General features: G+C 38.4%; 1 protein-coding gene across 1 annotated transcript in view; it reads right to left on the bottom strand.

Moving 5' to 3' along the window:
- The window catches only part of EML6 (EMAP like 6), a 159377-nt gene that overhangs the window by 67629 nt on the left and 76924 nt on the right, over nucleotides 1–14824 (bottom strand). Inside the window, exons 17-21 of the mRNA XM_039249179.1 lie at nucleotides 9586–9686; nucleotides 8106–8308; nucleotides 5390–5501; nucleotides 4996–5123; nucleotides 276–417 (exon numbers count right to left, since the gene is read on the bottom strand). Of these exons, the coding sequence (XP_039105110.1) occupies nucleotides 276–417; nucleotides 4996–5123; nucleotides 5390–5501; nucleotides 8106–8308; nucleotides 9586–9686 (686 nt within the window). The remainder of the gene's footprint in view (nucleotides 1–275; nucleotides 418–4995; nucleotides 5124–5389; nucleotides 5502–8105; nucleotides 8309–9585; nucleotides 9687–14824) is intronic.

Consider the following 14824-nt stretch of genomic DNA (forward strand, 5'->3'; position numbering starts at 1 on the left):
ACAGATTTCCAAAGCTCTCCATGAGAAGAAGAAGGACATATTGCCCCCAGGTGGCAAATGTCTGCGCAATGCAAGGGAAATGAAGGAAATAATAGAGGAGGCCAGCCTTCTGGAATTTATGTCTGTAGCAAAGAACATCGAATTCCCATTACCTTGCAGAATTGGGAGGCATGTGACAGGCGCACTCAGGAAATATTACTTGAGCGAATGAACGAACACACCACACTTTGTGGTTTGTAAATACTTTTACAGATGTGTAAGGCAAGAGCAAGTACCTTTTTTGAGCTTTCGCACTGCCAGCATACGGTGCTGGGAGGATAATTCCCAGATCCGGAGTGTTTTATCATCGCTCACCGTCGCACAGATGGGCAGGAGCGGGTGAGCTGCGAGCCCCCACACTTCTCCTTCCATGTGCCCCTGTGGGAGAGGCAACAAGGCAGTGTAAACCCGGTTCACGCTTCCTGGCTTGCCCTTCTGTAGCACTGGGCTGTATACCCAGCCCAAGGGGGTCTTACGCAGGTTCAAATAGGAACAAACACAGTTTGAGCTTCCTTGAGCCAAAATGAAGGCACCATATACTTTATTTTTTTTTCATTTGAACTTGAGTCGGAAGCCGGGCCTTCATGATGCTGAAGTATTCATTTGTAAAGCAAAACATGGACTCATTGCTCATAAGCTTTGTTCAAAGGATGCCAACATCTTTCCTTTTAGAAACATCTGGGTGCATTGGGGCGCCTGGGTGGCTTAGTCGGTTAAGCGTCCGACTTTCGCTTAGGTCACGATCTCGCAGTTCGTGGGTTCGAGCCCCGCGTCGGGCTCTGTGCTGACTGCCAGCTCAGAGCCTGGAGCCTGTTTCAGTCTGTGACTCCCTCTCTCTCTGACCCTCCCCTGCTCACGCTGTCTCTCTCTCTCCTAGAAATAAATTAAAATATTAAAAAAAAAAAGAAACATCTGGGTGAATAAATAAATGCCATCATTTTATCCTCTTATGTGAGACGGAGTTAACACAGTATATATAGGTGTACACATACTTGTAAAACAGCTTGATTGTGACGTAAAACACCTTTTTCAATAAACTCATTATCGCTATCAGAGCAATATTCTTGTTAATTTAATTCCATTTTAGTCCTGTGAATGCATAGTATTTGGCAAAACAAAAGTAAAGAGAGCTCAGTTTTCAAATCAAGTGTCCTGGGAATGACTCAAGTTCAGTGTCTGTTTAGACATTATTCTATTCAGTGTATATCAGAAAACTGAAAGGTGCTTAATAGGCATTGGACCAATTCTATATACCTATATCTTATCACAAACACACCTAACTGGATTAGAAAGGAGATAAAACCATTTTACAAATGAACAATTAGGAAGAAAATGACTCTGATTCCTACAATTTATTACTCGATAAAGCAGTGCAGAGAATAGATTAGTGCACAGAACAATAAAAGAGACCAGACTGTTCACTGAATTTCTGCTTTTAGTGGCTAATTATAAAAAGGCTTTGCTTACTAAAGAAAAAAGGAAGACCACACAGGCATTTGAAAGGTGTTTGTACTTGGAATCCTTCAGGGAACAGGTGGCTTTCCAAAGAGAAACTGGACGATTCTGGTTTAACAGGGAAACTGTTTGAGCAAAACAGTAATTTGGCAGAAGATACAAAGTTCCAAATGGAGCTGACATTCAACTATCTGAGAAGGGCCTAAAAGTGAATTTATTGCAACTGGAGCACCTCACATTCCTAGTTTTCTTGTTTTCTTCCCTTCAGATGTCTCCCACCCCAAAGGTCATGGTCAGAGGATGGGTCAGGTATCAAACCCGGTTTCCCCCCCCAGAATGGATCTGCTTGGAGCCATTTCACAGATCAAGTTCCTTTTACATTTGGCTTGAGAGGACAGGGCAGACTTCTGAGATCCTTTTCACCCACTGCCTCATATATTTACTTAGACATCGTATTTACCTAATCTAACAGGATTAAGTTTCTGTATAACATAGGAATGGATAACGAGCAAGACAGGCTGGAAGTACCTCAAGTGGCAGAGGAATGGGCTTGGAATCTTACCTTCCTCCTATTTACTACCCATAAAGCTGGTCGTAAATAGCTGCATAATTCAGAGTTGGTTATATTTAAAGAATATACAACGGGAATTTTCAGAATTCATCTCCTATCACTTCTCTCTTCCAACCCAGCCTGCTTTCTCTTAAAAAATAAGGAATCTATTTCAAGTGACACTGAGTTGCCATGCTAAAGAAACTGGCAAAGTGGTTCTGATATCTCCCCACAGCAGAGTAGCTGACGGTCTTAATCATGCTGCCTGTTCCTTAACTTTCCCTCAGTGTCCAACCTCTCTCGGAGCAGGGCTGTGAGCCTTGGGGGAAAGGAAGCCCTATTCCACCATGCACAGCATGCAGCACAAGGCTGATCTCAGTAGAAGCCCAACAAACACTGATTGAATTGAACTTCTTAGCTCTGCTTAGGAGGAAATGGCGAAGGAGTGATAGACAAACAGAGGAAAGAGAGATGCTGACAGAAAAGGAAAAGAATGGTACAAGTGTAAAGAGACAAGATGGTGGTAACCAACATTTTTACTCAAGGTTCTACCAACTCCTGCCTGCCCACAGCTCAGGGGGCCATGCCCTCTGCGCGGCTCTCTGGCAGTCTTCACACTAAGAGACATTTGGAGAAGAGCCCAGTGTAGTGAAAAAGGAAAGGCTCTAGTATCTGACAAACCTTGGTTTGAAATCCAGCTCCACGGTTCTTAGCACATGGCTGTGGACACTTTATTGGGTGGTGGGTTCCTCATCTATAAAACGGTATCAACTGAGCAAATCCATTGAGAAAAAGAAATTCTGCACAACAGTATTGCTTGACACATAGTAGGTACTGAATAAATGGCACTTGTGGCTGTTTTTATTATTAGAGCAACAAAAACAAATAGGGGAAAGAACAGACTTATGGAGAATGGAAAAGCTAAAAGCTTTCATTTTCAAGTTTAAAACGTATTTAAACAAAATGAGCTCAACTATTATATTTTTTAAATTAGAAAGCAGAATTTAAATCTTACAGTATTGTTTAAATCATATTACAGTATGGGTTTGAAAAAAAGTATTTAACAATATAGCATGTGTGCAAACAAGTTGAAGTCTCAAACACTCAGGGATTAGAAAGAAATAATCACTTTTCAGTAAAATTCAGTAAGAAGTCGTGGCCAGAAAGAAAAAGAGATTTGTTTGGAAGGAAACAACAGATTCAAGAGCAGCTGGAGAAATGAGAAGTCACACCTGTGGAAGGACCTCCAGCACATTTTCAATCCTGTCTCCCTGGCACAATCAGTGACAAAGCTTTGGAGGTTTGCTTTTAACACACAATTCTTTTTCAAATACATTCTTATTCAGGATATCCTGAGTGAGGTTTGGATACATGCATTTTTAAAAACCTCACAGTGTTCTGAATCATGGTATGTGTGCAGACCGGTTCCCAGGTGTGCAAATCAGAGAGCTGCTCTCAATGGGATTTTGGGGTTCATCTCCAACAGAGCAAACTTGTAGGAGGAGACAGTGCTCCTCCATCGGACCCACAGAAGTCCTGAAACTTAGATAATCACTGCATATTTTTTTTCACTCCAACTTCTGAATGTACCCCCCACCCTCTTCCTTGGGCCTCTTCCACCTATAAATAAAGTCCATCTATCACCAAATTGAGCAGGACTATCTGTCACCTCCATACACTCCCATCCCCTCAGGATTTTTTTCACTTCATTGATCTTTGAAGACTCTGTTGATATTTATTTTAATGTGATTTTATCTGAGTATAATTCTTGAGGGGAGAGGGAGGGTAAGAAGTACTTCATGCATTTATATGAATCAAGGCTGAGACTAGAATGAGGCACAAAATCTAAGAAGACATTTCCAGATTTGTTGTGAGTAGAGAAAATAACTTTTCCTGATAGTTTTCTGGATTGAGATATTGAGAAGAAATATGAAAAAGCCTCATCCATACCTGGACTTGATTTAGACAATGAGGTTATGGACTCTGAACAGATATTGTAATGGGATAACACTCTTGGGGACCCTAGGGGAGGGAAATGTACTCTGCATGTGGTAGGAACAGTAATAATCGGTGACCAGATGGAAGAATGTAATGGACACATTCATGAGGTGACCCTCATGATTCTCCTGGTTTCCACTCTGTGTAATCACCATCTTTTGAGTATAGAATGACCTGTAGCTATTTGCCAACCAATAAAATATGGCAAAGGGCATGGATGTTCAAGATTACATGTATTTGATGATGTGATTATGTCATATAAGAATGCATTGCCTATTTTTTTTTCTCTTGCCTTTGGTGGCCTCAAGGAAGCCATGTTGGGGAATCCCATGTGGCAAAGAACTGTGTGCAGCCTCTAAGAGCTGAAGGTGGCCTCTGGCCAACAGCAAACAAGAAATGGAACACTCATGGAGCAGCTGGATGGCTCAGTAGGTTAAGCATCTGACTTTGGCTCATGTCATGATCTCATGACTCTCACAGCTCAGAGCCTGGAGCCTGTGTCTCCCTCTCTCTCTCTGCCCTCCCCCACTTGCACTTTATCTCAAAAATAAAGGAGCATTTAAAAAAATTTTTAAGAAATGGAGCCCTCTGTCCTACAACTACAAGGAAGTGAATTCTGCCAACAACCTGAGTGATCCTGGAGGTAGATCCTTCCTCTGGGGGACCTCAGAAAAGACTACAGTTCTTTACTGTAGCCTTGTGAAACTTTAAGCAGAGGGCCCAGTTAAGCCATGCTCAAACTCCTGACCCACAAAAACTTTCAGATAATACACAGGTATTGTTTTAAGCTGCTAAATTTGTGGCAATTCATTATACAGCAGTAGGTAATTAACAGAGCAGTTGCACAACCCTGAGACTGAGTACCTACTTACACACTTCACCCTAAGTGGCCCCCTCGCCTCACCCTAGTCCTGGTCTGACAAGAACTGTGCTTTAGAAGCTGTAAACAGTACCTGAATGAGCAGCGTCATTGGGCCACTTTTATCAATTTCCAGGATCTCCCCATTTTTTGTTCCCACCAGGATATGTCCATGTCCCAAAGTGATGGCACGAATTGAAGGGTTATCTTCCAAAAGCAAGCCTGAGGGGGGAGATACTGTACTTAATATTGCAAATATTGTATTTGGCAGAACAACAACAGCAAGCCTGGTTATTATATACACTCTGTCTTTGTACTTCAAAAGCATATACTACGCAATCCTACTTGATATTTCTACCAGGGGCCAAGAGCTCTCTCTAAATGCAGAAGAAGAGAACTGATTTGGAAATGGTTGTCCAAGAACGTTGGTACCATCTTGTCCATTCCTACGAAAAAAAAGATTCCTATTATGTATTCGGGTGTGGTACCTTTTGAGCTGGTTGACAATGCTGCTCTTTTAATGGCATAAGTCTTCAAGCATCTTTCAAACATATCATCCCAGAGCTCCACAATTCCATCCTTTCCACCCGTTACAAAACCCTGCAAAGACACATGGGTAGAACTAAATATACATCAAAATGACAAGTTACCCACCCGGCCTCAAAATGTTCCCCCTGGGGAAAAGCAGCTTTGTCTGCATTTTCTTCCTAAGTAGAGAAGACTGACAAACATGATAACATAGGATATTCATGTAATATTGGCTGGAAGCACCTCTCCCCTGCTTCTGTAGCAGATAAAGCACATTCTCACTGTGTTTTCTTCACACTTTCCTCAGACCTTTGGTTGGCACCTGATACCCTGGGTCATGGATGGCCCTGCTTCAATGTGGGTGCCTGGGGAACAGGACCAGCCTCAAAGCCTGGCAGAGCTTCTGGTATCTCATCTATTCCCACTGAATGAATTGGAATTAATGTCATAATTAAAAATTACTAAAAATGTAATTTTTAAATTAAACATTTTCTTCCAGGAGAGAACACCATTATTTATTAAGAGTAACTTAAGCAGTTCACGTAAGAAAACTATCCTTTTTTGTTCAATGGGCATCAATTTCCAGATTAATTTTTAAAACTTGGAAAGTAAAATGCCTAACATACTAGGTTTTTTTGTTTTAGTCTTTTGTTTGTGTTTGTGTTTTGTTTTGTTTTTACTGAACAGTGACTTTTATTTTTGTTCTAAACTTATGATTCCTTGGCTTTACTAGTTTTCCTTTCTGGCAGATTATGTATACCAAACGGCTCTTAGGAAAACCCTTTTTTCAGATGAAAAATACTGAGTATTTCATTGTTCTCTTGGAGACTTTTAGTTAACTTTATTTCAGTGAAGTTCACATGGAAATAATATTTTAAAGTTTTTTGCATTAAATGCCTGTATTTTCATTACAGGTTTGTAGGGAAGATTTAATTCCCAAATTAAATTTAAAGCCTGTATATTATACTGTGTCATCCTCATCTTTTCTATGTTTCAGGTTAACTTACCAAGCAATAAAAGAGTTTAAACAAGTTATAGAACATCAACCTTTAGACCTACTCAAGTTTTGCATTCTTCCTTAATCTTGTCCAATGTGCAATTTCACCCAAAATAATTTGCCATTAAGAAACAGCTTAACCACTAAAACAACCATTATAGCTGCACATCTAACGAGAACCTACTTCTACCCAGATTAGAAGTTCCTACCTGGGAACAGGTAAATGCAAAATGAGGCTTGGCTTAGTTAGGTTTGTTGGGTGGCCTACACTGTTTGGAGGTCAGAGAATACCAATAAATTGGTACCACCAGCAAACTGGCAGTGAATAAAAAATGGATTTTTCTGGAAAATTGGTTGAATAAAGTATTTTAGCAGTACTGATGGTGTGATCTTTCTTAAAAACAAACAAACAGGGGCGCCTGGGTGGCTTAGTCGGTTAAGCGTCCGACTTTCACTTAGGTCATGATCTCGCGGTTCGTGGGTTCGAGCCCCGCGTCGGGTTCTGTGCTGACTGCCGGCTCAGAGCCTGGAGCCTGTTTCAATCTGTGACTCCCTCTCTCTCTGACCCTCCCCTGCTCACGCTGTCTCTCTCTCCTAGACATAAAACATTAAAAACAAACAAACAAACAAACAAACAAACAAACATACATACATACATACAAAAACACCATAAGGCAGGAAGGTAGCTGGACAGGCCAGGACAAAGATGAATGTAAGTGAAAATACAGTGATGTGATGATTAATTCTGTGTCATCTTGACTGGTCAGAGGGTGCTCTGATCAAGTATTATTTCTGTATTTATCTGTGAGTGTATTTCCAGAAGAGAGTAGTAATTGAATTGGTAGGCTCAATAAAGTAGATGGCCCTCCTCAATGTGGGCGAGCATCATCCAATTTTTTGAGACCCCAAATAGAAAAGGCAAAGGAAGGAGGAATTCATCCCTTTTCTTCCTGTCTCACTGATTGAGCTGGATCACTGCATCTTTTCCCACCCTCAGACAGACTTAAACTACTGGCATCCCTGGTTGTCTGGCCTTTGGACTTGCTGTGCATCACACCACCAGCTTTCCAGGTTCTCCAGCTTGCAGATGGCAGAGTGGGACTTCTTAGTCTCCATAAATACATGGACCAATTCCTTATAAAACATCTGATTTTTGTATGTGTGTGTGTAAGTAATCCCACTCGTTCCATTTCCCTGGAAAACCCTAATAGAGCCAGTGAAAAGCCTTCACTCCAACACTCTTGTGAAAGCTGAACCTGTTCACACAGGAACAAACTGGTTATCAACTTGACTTCTGGTCAAATTGCTGAGCAGGACAATAAAAGAACTGCTTGGTACTTTGCGGCCTTCCCTTATTGTGTACAAAGGAGGAAGAGAATGTTGAAATATTCCTCAGGACTCGTCTGTTACTGGGTGTGTACATTATCCCAACACTTCTTAAGGGATTCTGAGGGGTGAGAGCCATGAAGAATGAGTGTCAAAAAAAATGGAAGGAAACTGCATGTAAAGAAATAATGATAAATGAATGAAATTTAGAAAATATTTGTACTCCTCTCCATTCATGACAACTACTTCCCAATTCAGATAGGACTGCTTTTAAAAACAAGCATCCTGTTGATGTGGGCCTTCCAAAGACTAATTTATCATTTTTGAAAGCTAATGATGAAAATACATCATACCTTATCCAATGCATACATAGCAAACACAGGCCCGTCATGAGCTTTCACTGTCTTCAGTAGTAGAATATCTTTCCAAATAAAAATATCTCCAGTGGCTGCTCCTGAGAACACTAGATCTTCCATTCGCCCATAAGAAACACACATCATTGTTTCCAGTTTTCCAACAGTTCCAAAAATTCCTCTTTTAGAGGTGAAGCCACCACCTGAAGTAGACCAAGAGTATGTATGATGTTTTGAAAAACTGGCACCTTCTATGAGCATTTGGAATGACGTCGTCAATGAAAACCCAGTGTGTCTACATTATGTGTATATGTAAAGATGTATAAATATGGCAGAAAAATCATAAAAATAATTTAAGAGGGTTTCTCGTTTACACGTTGATTAATTCAATGTTTACTGAATCCCTCCTTTGTGGCAGATAGAGTGGTTGGTGCTGGGGTATAAAGATAAGAAGGGATTTCTTTATTCAATGGACTTGGGTTCTAGTTGGAGAGAGGACACCATCTTGGTCCAACAAGATATGTGGCTAATCAGGGTTTAGTGCCAGTTCTGTGCCAGCCAGAGGACGGAATGACTAAGTGTCCAGGGTAACTAGGAAAGTCTTCATGAATGCTGACCAAGAAGAATGGAAGCAGCACTGCCAGTAATGTAAAATGTAAGCAGGTTATGTTTGTTTTACCTCAATTATTATCACAGGTCCTTTAGGGTAAGAAAATGAATCACTTTGTAAGAAAAGGTATGTAGTTCAGATTTGTCCTTGAGATGTTCACCTTTCCCTGCCCTTCCCAAAGAGCACTGAGAAACCCAGACCCACTCCAGAAAACTTCGCACAGGCTGGCTCTCCAGACATGTTGGATGCCAATGTCTTTTCTTTAAAAGTAGAAAGCACTGGGACAGTAGCTTATGTTTTGTTCAGTGTAAGATGAAGCATGGTATCAAAGCCAATACTAAGAATTCACAATCCCAGTAACAGGTCTGGTTTATTAGTGAGAAAAATAAAATGTGCTTGCATGTTCTGACCTGCTTACTTACTCATCCTTATTATCAACATTATGATGCATAAAAATTTATTTGGATCACCTACTGTGTATAGTGTCAGGGTTTAATTCATGTGTTAAACTCAGTGATAAATAAGAGAACCCTCAAAATAGTGAAAAATTTGTCCACTCAACCAAAGTGATTATTTTATTTCCTGTTCAGTAGTCTAACACAATGACTGCTTTCAGAACAGATGACTAATTATGAAAATAATTATTTTCACAGAACATTTCCCAAGGCTTTCTAGATATTGATAAATATGCATGGCAGCATATAAAGTGTTTTACAACTTAGACATTAAGCCGCCGAGTGAATTCGAGATAGCATGTCTTCCTCGCACATTTTAATTTTAAATGGATAGGTAGTGGCGGTGGCCTTTTTTTCAGCTGGATTTGTTTTTAAAGCTCTCAACCACATAAATGATAAACTCAAAGAACAGTACCTGCTTGTTGCCAGAATTTGATGTGCTTCATCCCAACTGTAACCAGTTTGTCAACATGGTGTGGGTTACACTTTACCACAAATATCTTATCCTTGTGTCCTCTGTAAGAAACCGACAAGAAAAAAAAATCTAGTTTTCATGGAAGCAGTGATACAGAGGTTTATTAAAAGTATACATTTGGTCTAACTTTCACTAAACACATCTAACAGGACAATTAGACAATAGTTTAAAATACATGTGAAGTCTATATTAAATTCACAAGCTTTGACTTTTCTTTGCAAGTTTGAGCCCTCTCTTCTTACTCTAACGTTGCTACCAAAGTCTACTCAGTTATGTTGTAAACAAATTAACGAATTATTTATAATGGATCAGAACGTCTCACAAGATAAATTTAATGCCATCACCATAAGATTGTGATTCTCAGGATACAGAGCTCTTTTATGGGAAAAGAGGGAAGATATTGGAGTCATATTAATGAGAAGCTTCAAATATAACATTCTTTGCTGTGGACAGCGTAACTTTAGGTTAAATGGAAGTTCAGCTAGAAATGTACACACTAGGAATGGAAGCCCCTGGCTCATATTCATGGGGAGAGAAAGGATGTCGTCTGTTGATTCAAGGTACTTTAGGATGCTCTGCATTCAGAAATAGAAGTTGATAACCCAAGATACAGAAGGACAAATATAAAAATGAGGACTGATTGTAGACCTGGAGCTTTAGACCTGTGTTCCACGCACCAGGGAAATTTTGCTGTAGACTATTATCACATTAGAATTTAAGGATTTACTGGACTTAATAGATTTTACTGGACTTAATGGACAATTTGATGGTCTTCTCTGGTATATTAAGACAAAACCTTCATTATGTAAATTAAAGCAATTAACCAAAAGAACACAGCTGACCAATATCTCTTATGAATATAAATAGCAATATCTTAAATAAAATTCAAGCAAAGAAAATCCAGTAGCACATTAAAAAAATAAGACTTTATGATAAAATGCAAGGGCAGTTTATTAAGGACTCAAATAGTACAATTTATCATATTAACATGCATAACAATAATTATGTTATTTCATAGATAACTGAAAAGTTATTCTTACAAAAATCTAACTCATGTGTGATTTAAAAACACCCAATTTGCACTCAATAAAGTAGGAATTAAGGGAGACTTATCTTTTAGACATTTATATTTCCCTGATGTCCTTAACTCTCACTGAAAAACCCAGATTCATTCAAGAACAATTATATACAGGCTGGCTCTCTGGATGTTATGCGCCACTATCCTTTAGAAGCATAAAGTGCTAAAACAGTAGCTGATTCAAGATGTGTTTTTGTGTGTGTGAACTCAAAGTCACATTCTTACATAATGTCATTCCCAATAAATTCAGGAACAAGATTACCACTGCCATTTAACCTTGTGTTGAACATATTAACACATACAATTAGATAAGATTTTAAAATTAAAGGCATAAGGGGCACCTAGGTGGCTCAGTTGGTTGAGCATCTGACTTCGGCTCAGGTCATAATCTCACGGTTCATGGGTTTGAGCCTCGCATCGGGCTCTGTGCTGACAGCTAGTTCAGAGCCTGGAGCCTGTTTCAGATTCTGTGTCTCCCTCTCTCTCTCTCTGAACCTCCCCTGCTCATGCTGTCTGTCTCTCTCAGAAATAAATAAAACATTAAAAAAATAAAAAAAAATTAAAGGCATAAGAGATGGAATGAAAGAGGTAAAACTACTATTTGCAGATGATTTAATTATTTATCTAGGAAATTCAAAAGAAATAATGTTAAAATAGTTACAAACAAGATAATTTAGTCAAGCTGCAGTGTATAAAATTAAACACAGAATCAATAACCTTAATATATACAAAAAAACAACCAAAAAGTATAACAAAATAAATAACTCAATAAACAACAAAAAAATCAAGGCATAAATTTACAAGAAATTTGCACTAAATATAAATGAATGAAACAAAACAAAAACTCCCCATCTGTAAGATAGAAAAGAGTTCTTAAAAAAATGGTAATGCAGTCCAAGTTCTTGAGTTGGAAAACTGAATCATAAAAGGGTCAATGCTCCCTAACTTAAAAAAAAATTTCAACTTGATTGCAATAAAAAAAGAGCTTTTGGTGTTTATTTGCTTTTTAATCTGAAGTTAGACTCCTTGATTTTAAAGTTCTCATGGAAGAATAAACCAGCAGTAATCATCAGGAAAACTCTAAAAAGACAAAGTAAAGTAGGAAGAGTAGCTCTCCTAGATACTAAAATAATCTATAAAGCCTTCAGAATTAAAACAGTGTGGCATTGGTACACAAATTGATAAACCAATGGTAAAACAGAACATCTAGAAAGAGTCTCAAATATTAAAATGTAGTATAACAAACATAGGATCTCAAATTAAGGGGGATAAGATGAACTTTTGAAATAATTGGTGTATTGGGGCACCTGGGTGGCTCAGTCAGTTAAGCATCTGACTTTGGCTCAGGTCATGATCTCATGGTTTGTGGGTTTGAGCCCGTGTCAGGTTCTGTGCTGACAGCTCAGAGCATGGAGCCTGCTTGAGGTTCTGCCTTCCTCTTTCTCTGCCCCTCCCCGGCTCACACTCTGTCTCTCTCCCTCTGTCTCAAAAACAATAAACAATAAAAAAAATTTAAAATAATTGGTGTATGTCACCAAATGCTGGAGGTGGAGCAAAAGGAAGTCTTGTACACTGCTGATGGGAATGCAGGATGGCACAGGTACTTTGGAAGACAGTTCTTATAAAACTAAACATATTCTCAACAAAACTAAAAGGCAGCCTATGAAATGAGAGAAGATATTTACCAACAACAGCATATCTAATAAAGGGTTAGTATCCAAAATCTATAAAGAACTTCTCAAACTCAACACCCAAAAAACAACCAATCTAGTAAGGAAATGGGCAGAAGACATGAATAGACTTTTCCAAGGAAGACATCCAGACAGCTAACAGACACAAGAAAAGATGCTCAACATTCTTAATCATCAGGGAAATGCAAATCAAAACCATGATGAGATACCACCTTACACCTGTCAGAATGGCTAAAATTAGCAATACAAGAAACAAAAGGTGTTGGCAAGAATGCAGAGAAAGACAAACTCTCTTGCACTCCTGGTGGGAGTGCAAACTACTACAGCCACTCTGGAGAACAGTATGGAGGTTCCTCAAAAAATTAAAAATAGAACTGCCCTATGATCCAGCAATTGCACTATTAGGTATTCATCCAAAGGATAAAAAATACAGATTCAAAGGGGCATGTGCACCCCAGCGTTTATAGCAGCATTATCAACAAGAGCCCAACTATAGAGAAAGCCCAATGTTCACTGACTGTTGAACGAATAAAGAAGATATGGTACATATATACAATGGAATATTATTCAGCCATCAAAAAGAATGAAATCTTGCCATTTGAAGTGAGTGGACAGAGTTAGAATATTATGCTAAGCAAAAGAAGTCAATCAGAGAAAGACAAATACCATATGATTTCACTCATATGTGGAATTTATGAAACAAAACACATGAACATATGGGAAGGGTGGGAGAGAGGAGAGACTCTTAACAATAGAGAAGAGAGACTCTTAACAACAGAGAACAAACTGAAGGTTGACAGAAAGTGGTGGGTAAGAGATGGGTTAGATGGGCAATGGGTACTAAGGAAGGCACTGTTGGGATGAGCACTAGGTGTTGAATGTAAGTGATAAATCATTGAATTCCACTCCAGAAACCAATATTGCACTGTATGTTAACTAACTAAAATTTAAATTAAAAACAACAACAAAAAACCTCTCAAAACTAAATATTCTCTTACCACAATACCCAGCAATCATGTTCCTCAGAATTTACTTAAAAGACTTGAAAACTTATGTCCACACCAAAACCTATACATGGATGTTTACAGCAGCTTTAATTGGCAAAACTTGGAAACAACAAGATATCTGTCAGCAGAAGAATGAGAAAAGAAAAAAAAGTACATCCAGACAATAGAGCATTATTCAGTGATAAACAGAAATGAGCTATCAAGCCATGAGAGACATGGAAGAACCTTTGGTGGAGTCTTTAGGGTTTTCTCTATATACGATCATGTCATATGCAAACAGTGACAGTTTTACTTTTGCCTTACCAATTTGGATGCCTTTTATTTCTTTTTCTTGTCTGATTTCTGTAGTTAATATTTCCAGTACTATGTTGAATAAAAGTGGTAAGAGTGTACATCCTTGTCTTGTTCCTGATCTTAGAGGAAAAGCTTTTAGTTTTTCACCACTCAGTATGATGTTAGCTGTGGGTTTTTCATATATGGTCTTACTACTGGAACTAATAAATGAGTTTAATAAAGTTGCAGAATAAAAAATTAATACACAGAAATCTGTTGTGTTTCTATACACCAATAACAAAATAGCAGCAAGAGAAATTTTAAAAGATCCCATTTATATTGCATCAAAAAGCATAAAATATCGAGAAATAAATGTAACCAAGGAGGTTGAAGAGCTATATACTCTCAAAACTCTAAGATACTGATGAAGAAACTGAAGACAACACAAATAGAAAGATACACAATGCTCATGGATTGGAAGAATTAATATTGTTAAAATATCCATAATACACAAAGCACTCTGAAGATTCAGTGCAATCCCTATCAAAACATCAATAGCATTTTTCACAGAACTACAACAAATAATACTGAAGTTTGTATGGAACAACAAATAGTTGAAGAAATCTTGAGAAGGAACAAGGCAGGAGGTTATCAAAATCCCAGATTTCAAGATACACTACAAAGTTACAGTAATCAAAACACTCTGATACTAGCACAAGAACAAACACATAAATCAATGGAAAAGTATAGGGAGCACAGAAATAAATCCATGCCTGTATGGTCAATTAATTTATGAAAAAGGAGGCAAGAATTTACAACGGGTAAAAGATAGCCTTTCAATGAAAGGTGCTGGGGAAATTGGAAAGCTACATGAAAAAGAATGACCTTGGACCACTTTCTTATACCTTACATAAACGTAAACACAAATAGATTAAAGACCGAAATGTGAGATCTGAAGCCATGAAAGTCCTAAAAGAAAACATGGGCAGTAATGTCTTGGACACTGACCTCAACCACATATTTCTAGATAGGTGTCCTCAGGCAAAAATAAATTATTGAGATACCAAAATTCAAAGATTTTGCACAGCAAAGGAAACTATCAACAAGACAAAAAGGCAACCTAGTGAATG

The sequence above is a fragment of the Hyaena hyaena genome, unplaced genomic scaffold (assembly GCF_003009895.1).
Source record: "Hyaena hyaena isolate Hyena2069 unplaced genomic scaffold, ASM300989v1 scaffold_332, whole genome shotgun sequence".
Lineage (NCBI taxonomy): Eukaryota > Metazoa > Chordata > Mammalia > Carnivora > Hyaenidae > Hyaena > Hyaena hyaena.